The 19,836-nt window shown below is 44.4% G+C and overlaps 1 protein-coding gene across 3 annotated transcripts in view; it reads left to right on the top strand.

Annotated features, from left to right (window-relative positions):
* The window catches only part of LOC306942740 (signal-induced proliferation-associated 1-like protein 1), a 113,615-nt gene that overhangs the window by 43,615 nt on the left and 50,164 nt on the right, over positions 1-19,836 (top strand). For all 3 annotated transcript variants that reach the window (XR_013792331.1, XM_079528783.1, XM_079528782.1), the window contains exons 2-7: positions 7,277-7,653; positions 8,499-9,103; positions 9,528-9,785; positions 11,239-11,560; positions 12,312-12,521; positions 13,189-13,319. Coding sequence is in view for 2 of the 3 variants with exons in the window: in XM_079528783.1 (XP_079384909.1) it covers positions 7,509-7,653; positions 8,499-9,103; positions 9,528-9,785; positions 11,239-11,560; positions 12,312-12,521; positions 13,189-13,319 (1,671 nt within the window). In the remaining variant the exon portion in view is untranslated. The remainder of the gene's footprint in view (positions 1-7,276; positions 7,654-8,498; positions 9,104-9,527; positions 9,786-11,238; positions 11,561-12,311; positions 12,522-13,188; positions 13,320-19,836) is intronic.

The raw sequence follows: 19,836 nt of genomic DNA, 5'->3' as shown, positions 1-19,836 counted from the left end.
TAAGATTGCCTTCCAAAGTTTTCAGGAGTGGCCCGTTTTGTACAAAATGCTGCACATGTCCTGCTCATCCAGAATTCTATCCTCAGAGATGCTATGAGTGATCTGGCTCTGCATTTCCTCAACAAAATGAAGGGAAAAAAAATTCTCCTAAACATTTTGCCAAACATCACACACACTCCTATCCTCCTGGTGGAGACCTGTGCCCGGAAGGGCACTTTTTCTAGTTTGCACTCCGTCCGTGTGTGTGTGTGTGTGTGTGTGTCCGTCCGTCCGTCCGTCCGTCCGTCCGTCCGTCCGTCCTTCCGTCCGTCCGTTACCAGCTAATCTCCGGCACCGTTAACCCGGTCGATGCCAAACTTTGCGCACACACACTCCCTGGATGCCAACGATGAACCTCTGCCCCACATTTTCCAGAACGGCCTGTTATAGCGCCACCATGAGGCAGCTTTTCACATTTTGTACCTAAAACTGCACCGATCTGCGTGAAACGTTGCATGCACACTCCCTAGAGGCCAAGGACAAACCGTTGACCTGCATTTTCCGCATCTGACTTTTATAGCGCCACCAGGAGGCCGACTTTTGTAAAACACATTTTTTTATATTACTCCTCCAGATTCTGTCCAAAAATCTCACAAATCGTTACACAGTATCTCTATGGTCATGTGCTCAAGTCGGATCTGTCCGATATTTCATATTCCATCCTAATTGGCTATAATTGGCTTTCACAGTTTGCAAGATTGCCCTGTTTTGAACAAAAGCCATGAACGCAGCATGCAATTTACGTGAAATCTTTCACACATTTTCTTACTAGGCTGAGGAATATATCCCACCCTTTTCACATTGGCCTGTTATAGCGCCACCAACAGGTTGATTTTTGCAAAACACATTTTTGGAACAAAATGCCTCAAAAACATGTTTATATTAATCCTAAACATTTTGCCAAACATCTCACAGTCCTATCCTCCTGGTAGAGACCTGTGCCCAGAAGGGCACTTTTTCTTTTAACTTCATTGCTTTAGCACAACGTTGTCCTCTTGGTGGGTTCACGCCGTGACGTATTTTGATCTTGTAGATTAGCAATTTTTGCCAAATGTTCGCCCAAGAATAAGGACTCTAGCGTACAGTGAGTACATGTGGTTAATTTGTCCATTATGTGCAATGTGGAGAGAGAGTACGAATGGAACCAAATGGACCCTAGGTTCTATTTGTACACTCAGAGGGTCAATATATTTATTAACTATCAATAATTTAGCTGGGGAGTGGGAACCCCCTCAAGGACCCATGGGGGCTGTCAGACCCCCCCTTTTTGAGAACCATTTTTGCTTTTTTTTTTCGTGTGGTTTTTACCCTCCCTTTTCTCCCCAATTTAGTCATTATGCCAAGAGATTCCTCCCCACACACATTTCTGTGTGTTGTCAGTCACCGCTGTTGTATGCTACCGACTCACCTGCCAGTGAGGAGCCCCCACCGGGAGGACATAGACTCATAGAGCATTCGTCTCCTGCCGACCATTGGACCTGCTGAGAGGTGCCGCCGTCCCAGCCTGTAGGATTACTTGTGGTGACTCAACGCCCCCTCCCCTCCCCGGCAAGGCTTCCCTCCCCAGAGCACGTGCCAGTTGTGTATGTGTAGAGTAGACGCTCGAGCGGCTCGACAAAGCCGTATACGCACCACAGAAAATGAGTTGAGGGCAGTTGGATACACAGCGTAATTGCGAGGAATCACAGCAAGCGTGTTTTGTTCTGCTTGTCTCACGACAGAGGACACTCAATCTATTGTAAAAGGTACGGAAGCCACAACAACTGCACGAGTACAATCCTTTGTTCTAGCCTTGTCTGACATCTGCGTGTCAGTCATGGCACGGTACCATGAAGCACTACTTCCTTACTCGTGATGTCTGATGTGGTCGGTCATGGCACGGTACCAGGATGCACTACTTCCTTACTCGTGATGTGTGATGTGGTCGGTCATGGCACGGTACCATGAACTACTATATTATAATGTGAACGGGGCTTATGTTTCCTCTCATTCCATCTGTTCACTTCCGTTTGATTTCTCTGCTGGAGCTTGTAATCACTCGTGGCATGTGAAAAAGATTAAAAGCAAAGCTAGGGCTGAGCGTTATGACTTCAGATGTATCACATCATTATTTCAAACGTTTGATTGTGTAGAAAAAGGCTGACGCACACCTCGAAAGGTGCGTAGGATAATCAAAGGGGAGAACAAAGAAAGAATAGGACCCACACACTGTCTGGAAAAACATGTTTTGACGTTTGGGTCGTTAGACCTTCATCAGGACTCCTGAAGAAGGTCTAACGACCCAAACATCCAAATAAAGAGCAACATTTTATTTTAAAGTTCCTGACAGTGTGGTTGTCCTAAGGTCCTATTTAAGGTTAATATTCAGAGATACTTTTGATTATAAAACAAAAAAGTTGTGAAAATGGCAGATCACAACGTGGGTGCGTTGTGAGCTTACAGATTGGCTATTTTTGCTATTTTTGGCACACCACCACTGTGTACAACAAAGTGGTTAATCAAACTACTTCCTTACATGTAACAGGGCTTATGTTTCCTCTCAAAAAGAGTTAGGATAAAAGGCTCTCTGGTTAACTTAATATAGTTGCTGTTGGTGGAAAACTCATATGTCCAGTGTGTCCACTCCACAACTGTTTCTTTTCAGCTTGTAGCTCGGCTATTATTGATACTTTTGTGAGAAACTGCTGTATGGTTAAGAAGAGTATTTAACGTAAAAACTTGAAATAATGGAGATGGGCGGTTTCTGCCCGACAGCAATGACTCAGCGGTGTAGTTTTTTTGCAGGTAAATGAATCTGCCTTCGGTGTGGATGGATGTCTGCTAATCCCCACTCTGTGTGTGTGTGTGTGTGTGTGTGTGTGTGTGTGTGTGTGTGTGTGTGTGTGTGTGAGTGTGAGTGTGTGTGTGTGTGTGTGTGTGTGTGTGATTGAGTGTGAAGCTGTCTAACTGTGCGAATGGTTGGTGGCTGACTCTGTGTGTGACTGTTTGAATGGTTGGTGGCTGACTGTGTGTGTGAAGCTGTCTAACTGTGTGAATGGTTGGTGGCTGACTCTGTGTGTGACTGTTTGAATGGTTGGTGGCTGACTCTGTGTGTGTGCGTGTGTGTGTGTGTGTGTGACTGTGCTGCCAGGGCTCCGTCACAGCGCTGACAGCCACTGGCTAATGTGATCACAGTCAGCCACGGCCTGGCAACGCTGGGAAAGTAACTAAGTATATTTTTTCAAGTAAATGTACTTAGTTGAGCATGGACACTTTTATACTTGTACATCTCAGTCAGGGCCGACTCGAGTTGATTTGTAGATTTAGATTTGTAGATATCATTACAAAACACACATTATGCCCTATTTTTCTCTTGAGATCCCATTTCTACAATTTAGAATCCTCAGTGTTAATTTAACTGAGACTGACTACGAATCAAACCTGAGATGAACCAACTTGCCTCGAGTGTACAGACACGTAAGGGACCCCTGGTGGTCCCCTGGACCCAATATTGAGAACCAGTGCTCAAAAAAGTCCTAGTGCAATCCTATATTAATGACATGCCCAAAATAGGGGTTGATCATTAATACATTTTATGAAATGATTGAATATATAATATATATATATTTCTTTATAATTGATTAGTTTCATTAACTGTAGCACCCCTAGAGAGCAGACGTGATTGTTTACCTTTGGGAATGAAAGAAAGAGAGAGTTGTAAATTAGACTTGTGGAGATAGTAACAGGGCACTTATTTAAGCCTAATTTATACTTTGTTGCACTGTGGTGTTGCGTGCCGTAAATAGCAGACCTACAAGCTCACAATGCTGCCGTGCATGCAATGCGAGACACTGTGGTGCGACGGAGCATACATTAGGAGGCTGTAAGTGTCAGGTAGCCCTATTTTTCATAGCAATTCGGAAATACCAGACCACTTTTACAGTTTATTTTTACTTAACGCATATCATTGCTGTCGGGCAGAAACCTCCTATCTCCATAACGTTTAGTGTTTTTTTTTTTGTAAACTTACGCCCTGCTTGATAATAATAATGAATTTTATTTATAGTGCACTTATTAATCACACCACTATCAAAGAAACTGAAACATTTAAAACATGATGGCATAAAGCCTAGAGGTAAAAAGGCCAAACGGTTGTGTTGCTCTCAGGTGGGCATGGACGCCCTTCAACAGTTCAGGGGCGACCGAGAAGGCCCGGTCGCTCATGGTATGTAGGTTCTTGGTTGGACTTGTTCTTTTTTAGGAGGTTAGTGTTTGAAGAGCGGAGTTTGCGAGTCGAAACCCATCAAAGCTTGTAGATCTGCTACTTTGGAATTTGAATCCTGAAAAGTTTTGGACATATAAGGTTTCCACACGACAGACAACATTTTGATACCAAAAATGTTTGTGCTTTCACTCAAGTCAAAGTTTGAATACAGGATTCTTTCTTTTTTTTTTAACTTAACTTAACCCATTTTGGGCGGGAACCCCTTTTGCTATTTTTCAATCTGCTATTGAAAAATAGCAGATCTACAAGCTCACCGAGTGGCGCGCTACGAGCTTGTAGGTCTGCTATTTTTGAAAAATCGAAGAACCACTGACATAGAAACATAGCTTTTTCAGAAAACTGTTTAAACATTTTTTTTAGAATCTGATCTCAGGTCAAAATGGGTACATTGTGTGGCATTGCTACTTTTACTTAAAAGTTAAAGTACCAAAACTCTGAGTAGATCTTCCAGCGCTTGAGCTTTGACAGCCAGTGGCTAATGTGATCACAGCTCCAGAGCCAAGGCTGACTGACTGAGAAAGAAGCCTTAATCTCCCACTGTGTCTCCTCTGCCAAATTGGCCCGATCTGCCAGGCAGAGACACATCACCCACTTCTCGGGCAACTTTCAAAGGCCTCCCTGGCTTTTTGATGTCCCCGCTGTCGGGTGGAAACCTTGTATGTCCAAAAACCTATATTTTTCAGGAAATGTGTAAAAAAAAAAAAAAGAAGAAAAAAAAGAAAATAAACTGTCTTCCAATGGATCCAATATATCGTAGTTGCACAAACAATAAGCCAAAATGGGATGCACACACGGATCCGACACACCCAAGGTCCGACATCACCCGCATCGCTCCCGACATTGAGTTGGTCCAACATGCGTTGCGCCGTGCTTGCGGTTAGGGTTATGTTAGGGTTTTGGGTAGGGTGTTGGAAAAAATATATTGTCTCTCTCAGGTGTAAATCTCATATGTCCAACACTGTTAGATTTCAGGATTGAAATAAAAAAACGGCAAAAGTAGCAGATCGCCAATCTGTTACCTTTGAAGCCTTTGTGTGACACTGTAGGATGATCAAGCAGTAGGCCATTCATTTACGAAAAAAACCACAAAAAGTAGATGGGAGTTTTCTGCCCGACAGAAACGATATATAAAACGTTGAAATATACACATACGGGCGCCCGGTGGCCTAGTGGTCCAGGCGCATGCCACATATAGGCTCTGGCCTGACAGCGTGTCGCGTGTTCGAGTCCCGCTCATGACGACCTTTGCTGCATGTCTCTCCCCTTCTCTCTCTCTCCCTCTTTCCTGTCAATCTTCACTTGTCAATAAAGGCAGAAAAGCCAAAAACAAATTGTAAAAAAAAAAGAAATATACACATACAAGGTTTCAGCAACGATGTACCGTTTGCTTTATTTCTTTTCCCCTCCCACCCTCCCTTTGCTGATGTGCAACTCGGGACGTTTGATCCAGTAAACCGCATCTTGGCGTTTGGATCCGTCCCTCCCTCCCCCTCGTCAGCGACCCAGTCGCGCGCGAGGCGACGTCTGATGGGTCACGAGCCCAGAGTTAGCTTGGCGATGGCACGAAACCCCAGAGCTCTCTGCCAACAAGAAGGGACGGAGATTCATTGATAGATCCAAACCTCGTGATTTCCTCTCTTGTCATCCCTATTTGGGCTATTACGTCATGACACAAGTCCCCTGAATAGGTTCATTACATTTCCAGCAAAATCCACTTAGCAGATTTTTTTGACTCGGTGGGGAATTGGCAGTGATTAGAGGCAAAGGTATCGTTGTTGTGAGGGTTAAGGGGGAAATTAAGTTTAAGGGGGGAGGGGGGGGGGGTCATCAATGTTCCCTCTTGATGCTTATGCTGAAATTGGTTTGAAAAGCAGCAGGCAGCCTTATCTGAAATTGATCATGTCTGTGACATTTCACTGAGTCGGAGGAGGAAGTCATCAGGGAAAAACACCCACAGCCGTCACAGTTCTGTTCTCCAGAACAGCGATTCTCAACCTATTTCCTTTCAAGAAACCACAGCACAGTTTGATAATAATTATGCATTAGGCCATGGACCCCTATTTGATAGCATTTTTCTCTTGAGATCCCATTTCTACAATGTAGAATCCTCTGTGTTAATTTAACTGAGAGACTGACTACGAATCAAACCTGAGATGAACCGACTTGCCTCGAGTGTACAGACCCGTAAGGGACCCCTGGTGGTCCCCTGGACCCAATATTGAGAACCAGTGCTCAAAAAAGTCCTGCTAATATATGTCACGCATATAGTGCAATCCTATATTAATGACTTGCCCAAAATAGGGGTTGATCATTAATACATTTTATGAAATGATTGAATATATATATATATATATATATATATATATATATATATATCTTTATAATTGATTAGTGTCATTAACTGTAGCACCCCTAGAGAGCAGACGTGATTGTTTACCTTTGGGAATGAAAGAAAGAGAGAGTTGTAAATTAGACTTGTGGAGATAGTAACAGGGCACTTATTTAAGCCTAATTTATACTTTGTTGCACTGTGGTGTTGCGTGCCGTAAATAGCAGACCTACAAGCTCACAATGCTGCCGTGCATGCAATGCGAGACACTGTGGTGCGACGGAGCATACATTAGGAGGCTGTAAGTGTCAGGTAGCCGGCTTAGAATGACACAAAGGCCTTTTTCCTCCAACTGCTAGATTATTGAAGACTGTCTGTTTGTTCTGGGTTTACCGTTTCCACACTTTGTCTTATCTAATCAGGGAAAGTTGAGTACCTGTAGAACACTGGTTCCCACACTTTCCCAAGTCTTATGTCTCCCCGGGACCCCCCCCAAAAAACAAAAAAACATCGGTCTACTAATCATAAAAACCACAAAATTGTGATAATCACACCAACATTTTGGGAAACACTGCTTTATTTAGAACATTGTTGAGTTTGACTTATCTAAACTTTCTTTTGTTTGTCTCTTTTGCTTTTCCAAGGTTTTTATCACATTTCCACCAAACGTAGCGGCAGCAGCATCATGCAAGCTTGAGGACTAGTGAAGAGGTGGTCTCGCACCGACCGACCGCTGCCCCCTCCTCCTCCTCCGCACCCCATTTCCCCTGACGGTCCGGCTGCTCATGAAACTCAGGGAACGGCGTCCCACCACCCCGGAGGCGGCCATGCTGCCCGCCTGCTGAGTGTCTGTAGCCGCCGGCAGCGGTGCCATCCATGACCAGTCTGAAGCACCACCTGCCCATGGAGCGCACGGTCGGCGGGTCGGTCCCCTCCACCGACGAGTTCTACACCAGCCGCCACCTCCGCATCGTCAACGGAGGGGCAGGGGTCCCCGACAATGTCCATCCCTCCACTCCAGGTTAGAGCACTGGGTCCCAAACACTGGGTCGGGACCCATTTGTGGGTCACGGATACATTGTTATGGGTGCCCTTATTTTTTGTTTCCTAAATTTGGTTTTTAATTATTAATTCAAAACATTTTTTAAAAAGCATTCCCAAAAAAGCTAATGTTTAGATGATTTAAACCAAAATCCAATGTTTTTTTTCAGTAACTTCATAAAAGAAAAATCTAAGAAGTTAAGAATTAGAACAAATATTTAAGAAGTAGTGAAAATAGCCGATCTACAAGCTCACAATGCGGCGCGAAGCGACACTACAAGTGGGGTCTTTGGGGTGGGGGGTTCCAGGGGGTTCCAGCGGGTCCCCAGCTAAAGTAGTTAATACCGTAGCATCATAATAGTAGCATCACAATCATTTGAACCACTTTATCCATTTACTACTATACCATGGCCATTCAAAAATAGCAGATGTACCAGCTTGCACTGTCTGGTACATCTGCTATTTTTGAAAATATTCTTCTCTTCTGGGGGTCCCTGGCACAAAAAAAATTCAGATGGAGGTCCATGGCCAAATTCCTACCATTTTGGGGGCCTTCACACGGAAAAGTTTGAGAACCACTATCACAACATAATGGCCTGATCGCAGTTAATTTACGTCTCAATTATCTGAGATAATCGCAATTATTTTGCATGAACGTCATACTCGTTTACATGTTGAAAAGTTCATGTTGTAAGCGTGTAGCTCAGCTATTTCTGCTATTTTTGGAAAATATAAAATGATTAAATATGTCAGTAATATATTTGTACACTTAAGTTATTTGTCATATATCTGACCTGTGCAACTAATCCGTCGTACTACACACAGGAGTCCCTAAAATGGGGGTGCGGGCACGTGTGGCCGAATGGCCCCCGAGGAAGGACTTTGGAGCGGCATTATTGTGGCATCCGAAGCTGGATCCCGAGGCCTCGGCGGTGCCCGCCGGTGGGCCGAGCCACGTGAAGCTGGGCCACATGCTCAGTCCCCAGGACTCGTCCATGCTGCGCAACATCCACAACACGCTGAGGAACAGAACCCACGCCCAGTACAACAACTACAGCCCCGACAGCCGCTACCTGGCCCCCGGCTGCGGGGACTACCACCGGGGCCCCGCGCACAAGAACCCGCGGCAGCGGCGCATTCGCCAGCGGAGCAACAGCGACATGACCCTCTGCGAGCTGGAGGGCAGCGGCGGGGACAGCGGCGAGGATTGGCCGGGCGCGGCGGGGGGGACCAAGTGGTCCCCGCTGCACCGCGAGTACGGCAGCACGTCCTCCATCGACCAGCACGGCGCCGGCGTGCAGGGAGAGAGCTTCTTCGAGATGCTGAAGGGCTACCAGGGGGAGCAGGTGGACCAGAGGAGCCCGGCGCCCGAGAGGCTGGAGGAGCTGCTCAATGTCGCCGGGACCAAACAAGCCACCGTCGATGTGCAGGTACATGTCGCAGTTAGTACATCAGTACATCGATGTGCAGGTACCTGTCACAGTTAGTACATACAGTACATCGATGTGCAGGTACCTGTCAGTTAGTACATACAGTACATCGATGCGCAGGTCGCAGTTAGTACATACAGTACATCGATGTGCAGGTACCTGTCACAGTTAGTATACAATACATACATCGCCTGATCGCAGAATCTTCAGAACAGCTTCCATTGATCTTAGTGAAAATATACGATCTACCCTCACAACACATTGTGAGCTTGTAGATTGGCTATTTCTGAAAGTCAAACGTAAACATTTCTATTCATGTTCCAATGTTCAATGCCAAAAAAAAAATGTAATCGTTTATATCCCAATCATTTGTGGGACAATTTAATCTTCAACAACAAAACAATGTCGCCCTATTTATTCGCAGGAGGACGTACCCGACGGGCAGCCTCCCCCGAAGGCCAAAGAGCGGGAGAAGCCCAAGAGGCGTTCGAAATCGGAGACGGGGGGCGAGTCCATCTTCCGGAAGCTTCGGCACGTCCGCGGCGAGTCGGACTCTCCCAGGGCGGGGTCCGACGCCGAGGACGGCCGCTCGGAGGAGGCGTGCCCCCCGCTCAAGCCCTGGACGTGCCAGAAGGGATTCTCGCACTACGACGTGCAGAGCATGGTATTCGACCTCAATGAGGTTTGTTTGTTTTTGTTTGTTTCGTCATATCGTTGCTGTCGTCGGGCAGAAACCTCTTATCTCCATGTCCCTTTAAGACCTGCGGCCGAATCTACAAAATGCCTTCAGAATCAGTAGTTCTCACACTTTCAGCTAGCTCCGCTTGGAACCCTACGCTCTTAGCTCTGAGAAGAGGTTCTGTATAGAGGTATCCCTGCATCAGTAGAACGGGGGTTGAGCCGTCCAAAAACAGTGACGAAAACCCTTTTCGCAGTGACGTTTCCAAAAAGTAAAGATATTTCTGGCTATCTACAGATGATAAACTTATGACAGGCATGTAACATTTTTAGACAGGGGTGAAACAACCGCGTATGAAGTCAGCCAGTACCATGTTTTCCCAATGCAATCTCACGGAAGCAGTATAGCGCATGCGGACGGTGGTTGGCGGTTACTAAATATGCAATTTTAGCCTGATTTATTTATTTTGTTATTTGGCTTTTGATAGTTTCAAGTGAAGATAGACAGTAAAGAGGGAGAGAGAGAAGGGGGGGGACACATGCAGCAAAAGTCGTCATGAACGGGACTCGAACACGTGACGCGCTGTCAGGCCAGAGCCTATATGTGGCATTCGCCTGGACCGCTAGGCCAGCGGGAGCCCGTAATAAGTAATATTTTGAGGAAAATTTTACTTTAGCCTAAATCAGCTCTTCATGACACTGGCCACCTCTGGTAACATGCTGTTACATAGGCCATTATTTTAGCAAGGAAATGTTTGAAAAGAATAGTATGGGAGATTTGGGAATTGGCTACAGACTGCCTGGACGCATTTTAGCATTTTAGTTAAGCAGACTAGACTGACCACAGGTATCCTGTGGTGTCTGAACTCGCTGTAATGAAGTCACACTGTGCAGTTGAAGGAGTTGGAGAAACATTCCATGCAATGTTCCCTGCCTGAAATTGACCCTAAATCTGAGTAAATGTTGTAAAATACAATTGGTCTTAAATGTAATTCTGAGTCGCATTTAAAGTCTTATATCGTCTCGGTCGGGTGAAAACCTCATAAGTCCAAAATCTGTTACTCTTCAAGATTCAAATCCAAAAGCAGCCAAAGTAGCAGATCTACAAGCTCAGCTTGAGCTTGTTAGAAGGGAGGCACCGAGTGCCGCGCTACGAGCTTGTAGGTCTGCTATTTTTGAGAAATCGTGAAAATGTGTCGCAAATCTTTAAATGTATATTCTTTCAGACGTTTTTAACTCAAATCTTTGCTTCTGGGGCGTCCCTGGAACAACATATTTTCAGATGGGGGTCGGCGGCCAAATACAGATAATTTTGCGGGTCTGGGCATGAAAAACTTGAGAACCACTGACATAGAAACATAGGGTTTTTCAGAAAACTGTCAGGATTTAGAAGGCATTTGTAGAATCGTCCTCAGGTCTAAATGCACTAAACCCTGGTTATGTCCCTAACCCTGCAGGTCATCCAGTCGCGGCAGACGGCGGCCGGCAGGAAGAAGAACACCATCACGGGGGCGTCTGCCGCCGCCGAGGCCTCGGCCACATCCACACTTTCGTCCACCCACAGCCTGCCCTACAGCTCCCCCGGTGGCAGCCAGGAGGAGCTGAACGCCAGGGACAGCCCCGGCCCGGAGGGCACCGGCGGCGGCGAGGAGCAGAGCAACGAGATCCTGCTCAGCTGCCCCTGCTTCCGCAACGAGATCGGCGCCGACGGCACCACGGGCAGGCAGCGCATCGGGGGAGGCGGGGCCGGGGTGCCCTCCAGGCTGGCGGCCTCCGGCGGTAGGCCCCATAGCGATTATTACGTGATTGTTTTTTTTTTTTTGCATGATCGTCAGAATCGTTTTTTTCCTTATGAATAAATTATGTAAGATCAGCTTTTCAAAAATAGCTGATCTTACAAGCTCGTAGCTCGTTTTTTCTCGCTATTTTTGGTATGAATTTATTAAATGCATGGCCTGTTTTGGCAATAGAAAGAGTGTTCATGTTCAAAATGTAAAAAGCCAGGTGCAGGGCAGAAGCAATCAGTAGGCACACTGGGTCATGCTGCTAGGTGCTAATAAAGCCTTTAATGTTTTGGAGCGGACTCTAGTTTTCACTGTTTTTGTCATAGTACATTATTTAAGTTGGTTATTATTGGTACAGGTCAATGTCATTGTACAGGTCATTGTAAGTCATTTCTGAATTTTCTGAATTTTCTTGAAATTTTACATTTTGATTCATTATCTTCCAAAGTTCTATCGTCTCTGTCGGTGGAAACCTCATATGTCCGAAACTTTTCAGGAGTCGAATTCAAAAGGAGCAAAAGTAGCAGATTCGCGTTTTGACCTTGTTGACCTATTAATAAAGGCAGAAAAGCCAAAAACAAATCTTAAAAAAAAACACACAAAAAGTTAAAATTTGGAGTTAAGCAGTTTGTGCACGAAATGCAAAAAAACCACAATCAAATCATTCATTGCGATGAACTTTGTACTGCAATTGATTGTCAATACTAAAGTTTCATCATGGCGACTGTCTTGACAACCCTCTCCAGGGAGCGGGAGTTCGGGCAGCCTGAGTTCGATGGAAGGCGGGAGCACGTATGAGTCGACGTCGGCCGGCTCCCACTGCACCAACGCCGGGGTGGCGGTGCTGGAGGGCCCCAAGGAGGGCCCCAGCACGCTCAGCGACAAGGCCAAGCACTACATCGTTGAGCACGTGGACCTGGGGGCCTACTACTACCGCAAGTTCTTCTACCTGAGGGGTAAGAGTACTGTACACAATTCCAGTCACAATTCTGTATGCATGTTGTCTGTATGTCTGAGTACGGACAGCTGCAAATCCACTGGTTGACCAAAAGGGGCACTGTTGAGCACCGTGGCCGTGTGTGCTTCTGTATATGTCATAGAGATATGACATATTATATATATATATAGTCTATGTATGTCTGTCTATTTAGGCAGCACACACACGTTTGAGAAGAACCACTGATTTTTAAGGAATTTGCGGAATCGGCCTCATAGGTCTTCAAATGTCTTGTCTTCTAAATCATGACAGTTTTCTGAAAAACCTATGTTTCTATGTCAGTGATTCTCAAACTATTTCATATCAAGGACCCCAAAAATTATATGTAATTGGCCGCTGACCCCCATCTGAAAATATGTTGTCCCAGGGACACCCCAGAAGCAAAGATATGAATTAAAAACGTTTGCTGTGAAATAATATATATTGAAAGATTTGCACATGTTTTCACGATTTTTCAAAATATAGCAGATCTATGAGCTTGTAGATCTGCTATATTTCAACACCTAAAGTTTAAAAATAATGGCTTAGGACTTAGGTGGTTAAAAGCTAAAGGTGACGCGTTCCAGGCCTTAATGGGTTTTTAATGGGTCTTAATGACGTCTCCTCCACTCCTCCGTCTCTCCCAGAACACTGGAACTACTTTGGGGTGGACGAGGCTCTGGGTCCGGTGGCGGTCAGCCTCCGCAGGGAGAAGCTGGAGGAGGACAAGGACCACGGACAGCAGTACAACTACAGACTCATCTTCAGGACCAGTGAGGTGAGCCGTATTCACCTACAGTACCCAGTGGTGGAAAGTCATTCACGTACAATTTTGAGGTATTTGTACTTTACTTGGGTGTTTTCAATTTCCAAATACTTTTACGTCTACTCCACTACATCTCAGAGGCAAATATTTTACTTTTTACTCCCACTACATTTATTTGAGAACTTGAGTTACTAGTTTCGTGGTACATTTTGATGTACAAATGCGTACAGTGAAAAGGATTATGCTGTTCCCACCCACCCCAGTAGTAGAATGGCCTATGGTATCTCAAAGACAATGGGCCTCATGCGCCAATAAGTTCCTAACTTTTCCTCTTACATTTCTTCCTAAGTTAATTCCTAAGAGAAGTCCAGTCAGATTCATGAAACGTTCTTAAGTAGGCAGAATTGTTCGTAAGCATGTTCTTATGATGTTGAATCCAAATCCTCGTAACTTGAAGGGGTGTGCCAGTTCATTCAAATTATCATAGGTAGACGCGCCACATATCCTAATTAGCATCCTAATTACCATAGGGAACCGCCCCACCAATCCCATATAAGGCATTGGGAATTCACTTTCCTACCTGTGTTCACCCAGGTGGGTGTGGTTTTGCATGACTCCATGGCCTTGCCTGCAGTCACACCTGTGTGTGATTGCAGCTCACAGGACCTCACACATAGAAATAAAGTTGAGTGAAGTCAAGAATACCTAAACTAAAGTCTAAATATGGTGGAACACCAGACTCCAAACATTAAAAATCAATAATACTGTGGAGGTACTGAAGTGAACAGAAATGTTCACATTTTCAATATTTCAATATTTTAATATTTTCAATATTCATGAATGTATTTTATTATTTATCTCACAATAGTCAACTGGGGGGGGGGTATGTGGTGGGTATGGTGCGTTTGTTTGGGTTGGGTTGTGAACTCTAAACCAGTGGTTCTCAAACATTTTCATGTCAAGGACCCCCAAATTGACATGCATTCTGCAGACCCCCATATGAAAATATTTTCTGCTAGGGTAATGTTTGAAAATAGCCGATCTACAAGCTCAAAATGGGCAGTAATGGGACGTGTTTGTGAGCTTGTAGATTGGTTATTTTCAATGGGATTAAAGTGGTAAAATATTCCATATTTTGCTGTGGACTGCTTGGAACTTCCTCAAGGACCCCTTGAGGTCCTCAGACCAAACTTTGAGCATCACGCAGATGGCGCTGTTTTCCCTTTATGTTTTCAGATTGCACTTAAGAACGAAAAAGGAACCCTAAGAGTGCTCCACAGTGTGCGTAGATTCTGTTCTTACCTACGAACAAATCACAGCTAAGAAAAGATTGAGGGATCCCAAAACCTTCTTAAAAACGTCCTAAGTGGGTCTAAGAACAAATTTCCTCTTAAGAACTTCTTAAGAACGGTTGGCGCATGAGGCCCAATGGGCCTCATGCGCCAATAAGTTCCTAACTTTTCCTCTTACATTTCTTCCTAAGTGAATTCCTAAGAGAAGTCCAGTCAGATTCATGAAACGTTCTTAAGTAGGCAGAATTGTTCGTAAGCATGTTCTTATGATGATGAATCCAAATCCTTGTAACTTGAAGGGGTGTGCCAGTTCATTCAAATTATCATAGGTAGACGCCCCACATATCCTAATTAGCATCCTAATTACCATAGGGAACCGCCCCACCAATCCCATATAAGGCATTGGGAATTCACTTTCCTACCTGTGTTCACCCAGGTGGGTGTAGTTTTGCATGACTCCATGGCCTTGCCTGCAGCCACACCTGTGTGTGATTGCAGCTCACAGGACCTCACACATAGAAATAAAGTTGAGTGAAGTCAAGAATACCTAAACTAAAGTCTAAATATGGTGGAACACCAGACTCCAAACATTAAAAATCAATAATACTGTGGAGGTACTGAAGTGAACAGAAATTTTCACATTTTCAATATTTTCAATATTCATGAATGTATTTTATTATTTATCTCACAATAGTCAACTGGGGGGGAATGGGGGATGGTTATGTGGTGGGTATGGTGTGTTTGTTTGGGTTGGGTTGTGAACTCTAAACCAGTGGTTCTCAAACATTTTCATGTCAAGGACCCCCAAATTGACATGCATTCTGCAGACCCCCATATGAAAATATTTTCTGCTAGGGTAATGTTTTGAAGATTTATCAAAATGTTTTGAAAATAGCCGATCTACAAGCTCAAAATGGGCAGTAATGGGACGCGTTTGTGAGCTTGTAGATTGGCTATTTTCAAAGTATAAAATGGGATTAAAGTTGTAAAATATTCCATATTTTGCTGTGGACTGCCTGGAACTTCCTCAAGGACCCTTGAGGTCCTCAGACCAAACTTTGAGCATCATGCAGATGGCGCTGTTTTCCCTTTATGTTTTCAGATTGCACTTAAGAACGAAAAAGGCACCCTAAGAGTGCTCCACAGTGTGCGTAGATTCTGTTCTTACCTACGAACAAATCACAGCTAAGAAAAGATTGAGGGATCCCAAAACCTTCTTAAAAACTTCCTAAGTGGGTCTAAGAACAAATTTCCTCTTAAGAACTTCTTAAGAACGGTTGGCGCATGAGGCCCAATGTGACTTGGGCAAAACAAATTGGTGTAAGTCGCTTCTTACTCCATTAATAATTTGCCCTATGTCCGAACACAAATTGGTCTACAGTAAGTCACTTAATCCTCTTATGTTACATAAGTTATTTGTATGTCAATAGTCTTGCAATAAACCTTTTCGGTGAAATGATTAAGAAATACAATATTGTTTGTTTTAGTTCTGTTTTTTTCTGTTTTCTGAAAAACCACAATGTCATGAAACTGAGACAGCCAGCGAACAATAAATGTCCTTTTCACATTATTTACTCTCTCCATGGACAGAACATTGTGAACTGTCCGTGGAGAGGTAAATAAAACGATACTAGGACATTTATTGTGTTCTTCTGGCTGTTTTCTCAGTTTCATGATATTGTTGAGCCGTGCACCTTGAGACCTTTATTGAATCTGGAGTGTTGCGGGCGTTTTGCTTTGCGGTACTTTCTCTTAGTAATACCATGGTATAAAAATACTCTCTGACGAGTAATACTGTAGGCCTGTATTTAAAATGTTACATGAGTGAAATAAAATAAAAAAGCGTATAATAGTAAAATATTACTTCTACCAAATTTGGCAAACTTTTCTTTGAAAATAGCAGATCTCCAAGCTCCCGTGTGTTGCGCTTTCAGATAATTGTAATGGACTGGACTACACAAACTTACAACATTGGCCTCTCAGGTGTAGTGGACTAGAAATATAAAGTATTGAAAAAATGACATACTCAAGCAAAGCAAAAGCACCTAAAACGTTAAAGGACGACATTTTCTACCTATCTTCATAACATTGGTCCTCACTAATGCTCATGGTAATATGATAGTATTTTTGTCTACTCTACCCCGCCTGTGTCCCAGAGGAGGGCATACACGCTAATAGTCCTTTCCAGGACTAGAAAGTCTGGTTTTCTAGTCCTGGAAAGTTAGCATATAATGGAAGCCATTGTTCTCACATTCATAAAAATCAAAATAAAACACTTGAAATCTCGTTTAAAGGTCCTACAACATGAATTTTAACTTGTTCCATTTTTTATTCCTTCTATCCCAACAAATACCCAATTTTGAATAATCAGGCTTTCTCATCATATTTGGGTTTTTATGTACATGGGTCTCACAACAGGCCAACTGATTTGGTGCTACTCGTGATGTCATAGGTATCTCCCAACTTTGTATAATCCCTCCACCTATCAGTTCCAAATTTGCATTTCATCTTTGGAGACCGTGGGAGGGGAGGGGGGGGTGGGCCTTATTATAATGAGTCACAGATGTGGGAGGTGAGTTGCTGGGATGACTGTGTGGCAGAGAAAATAATTTGCATACACAGCGCCCCCACCACATCAGGACATTGTGGTACTGCAGCTAAAACTGCTTTAGAAGCCAGACAGAAATGACATGACTTATATGGACGGTGTGGTGATTTAGGCTCAAACCATTAGAAATATGTTTGAGGGACATAACCGATATGATATTAAAATGCATGTTGTAGTTTAAAAAATCAGACCCGTCTGAAGTGAGTGGTGCTGTACTGTACTGTACATTACTGTTCTTTGTTGTACTGTACTGTACTGTACTGTACTGTACTGTACTGTACTGTACTGTACTGTACTGTACTGTACTGTACTGTACTGTACTGTACTGTATTTTGTAGTACGTTACTGTACTCTACTGTTCTTCGTAGTTAACAGTCTTTGTATTGAGTTTGTGCTTGAAATGTACTGTAATTCTGCAAACTGTTAATAAATATTTCAATCAATCAATCAATCAATCGTAGTACTGTACTGTGCGTGTGTTAGGCTGTGCAACAGTGACACTTGGTGGTGAAAGAAAGGTACTTCCGCACTTAGACATACAGACACAGAGACATATACACACATTGCTGCGTGTAGGAGTGGTTAGCACCACTCAAAAAAAGCCTAGACGGGCTTCTGAAGTGTCCATAACCCTCCTATGAGACACAGACCGCGTAGAAAAGAATTGTCCCAGTTTACCATGAGCATTAGTGAGGACCAAGTATATGATGTTGAAAATGGTCGAAGTTGTCCTTTAAGAACAATACTTGAGTAAATGTACTTAGTTACTTCCCACCGCTGTTCCTGCCCACACACACACCAGCTACAACAAACCTTCCCTATCCGCCCACAGCCATTTAAACGCGCAGTGGGATTAATTCTCTGCTCACAACCACGTCATTAGTCTGAAGAAGCCTGTGTCAGTGGGCCGATGTGGTGTTCATTATCGTTTAGTTCTGAATATGCGAGGACAGACAGAAATAGTGAGGTAGCATTTGAGAAGAGATGTCTTATTTTCATTTGAACGCCAGCATCCTTATTGTGGCCAGAAATAGCCGATCGTGGTGAGCTTGTAGATCGGCTCTTTCTGGCAAAGAGAGTCTGTGTAGAGAAGGAAACAACATGAGGTCTGTTTCAGTAATATAAAAATAATAGGTTTAAGTGGTTAAAATGTTGTGTACTCTTGGAATACAGTGAATCCGTGGCTACTCTGAGGCAGGTTGTCTTGAGGTGTGTGCGTGTGTGCGTGCGTGGGTGGGTGGCTGGCTGGCTGGCTGGCTGGCTGGCTGGCTGGCTGGCTGGCTGGCTGGCTGCGTGCGTGGGTGGCTGCGTGCATGTCTGTCTGTCTGTCTGTCTGTCTGTCACTCATCTCGAAAAACTCGTTGCTTCGCGCCTTGTGGATCTGCTACTTTTGACGCTTTAGTGTGCCGTTGAAGTATGATCACGTACGACGTTAATTTCACGAACAAAACGCCAAAAGAAAATGGAGATAGGAGGTTTCTGCCCGCCAGCTGAAGTTATGCAAGCAGCCCCCGAGGCTCCTGGGCTGTCTCACCACATCAGCACTGTGTGAATAAACTTCATCCCTCAGCCTCCCAGGCAACCGTCACTGACACACACAACCTCACAGCTCACTTCTGCGTCCCTTTGGAAGTAGCTCGTCATCACGATTCTGTTGCCATTTTGGCATTAGGTCGTCAGGCAGAAACCTCTTATCTCCCTATTTTAACTCTTTGTTGTCACACAAAAGCCTCAAAAGCAGCTGATCTGCCAGCTCGAAGCGTGGCGCGTAGTGACGTACGTTTTGAGCTTGCCGATCTGCTACTGTTGATGTCTTTGAATTTGAATCCTTCCACACACCGACACAGACGATTTGGTTTAGGTTTTGTGCGTCCTTGAGGTTTGTTTGTTCTAACAAATGTCCCTCTTGTAGTCGACCACATTAACCCCTGTCGGCGTTATTTTTGGGCAAACGTTCAAAAACCGAGATTTGATCTAGTCTCTAGTATGCTGCACTGAGCCAGTAGAGCTAGTGGAGCTGGCCGTTTGAAGTATTAACCCATTGTGGGCGGGAACCCCTTTTAGTGTTTTAAACATTGTTATAATTTAGCTATTGAAAAATAGCAGATCTACAAGCTCATAGCGCGCCACCGAGTGGCGCGCTACGAGCTTGTAGGTCTGCAATTTTTGAAAAATCGTGAAAATATTTATTTTAGAAAACTGGAGGATTTAGAATATGTTTTTAAAATGTTGAGGTCAGGCCTAAATGGGTTAAACACTGCTCTACTGTAGACCGTAGTGCCCCATATGGGTGCAATTTAGCTTCTCTGGTGTGACTATTGTCATGCCAAACCCCAGTGTGCCAAGTTTGGTGTGGATTGGAGCAACAGTGCGGTGCCTCCACAACGTGTGGCCCCTGGGGGGGGGGGGGGGGGGGGCAGCAGTACACTGGGTTGCACAATGTGGCCCCCGGTGTGACTATTGTCCTGCCAGACCCCTGAACAGTGTTTGTTCCCAGTTTGGTGTGGATTGAAGCCCCCGCGGCTGCCACGGGGTCTGGATGTTATATTTTGTCGCGTTTGTCGGGTAAAAACGTCAAATATCCATATTCTAACTAATTTTTTTCCGTAAATTAACGCCAATGTCAGAC

Source organism: Electrona antarctica (assembly GCF_951216825.1).
Source record: "Electrona antarctica genome assembly, chromosome: 18".
In the NCBI taxonomy this organism is placed as follows: domain Eukaryota; kingdom Metazoa; phylum Chordata; class Actinopteri; order Myctophiformes; family Myctophidae; genus Electrona; species Electrona antarctica.
The sequence above is the reverse complement of the archived record's forward strand: the minus strand, read 5'-3'. Positions and strand labels throughout refer to the sequence as shown.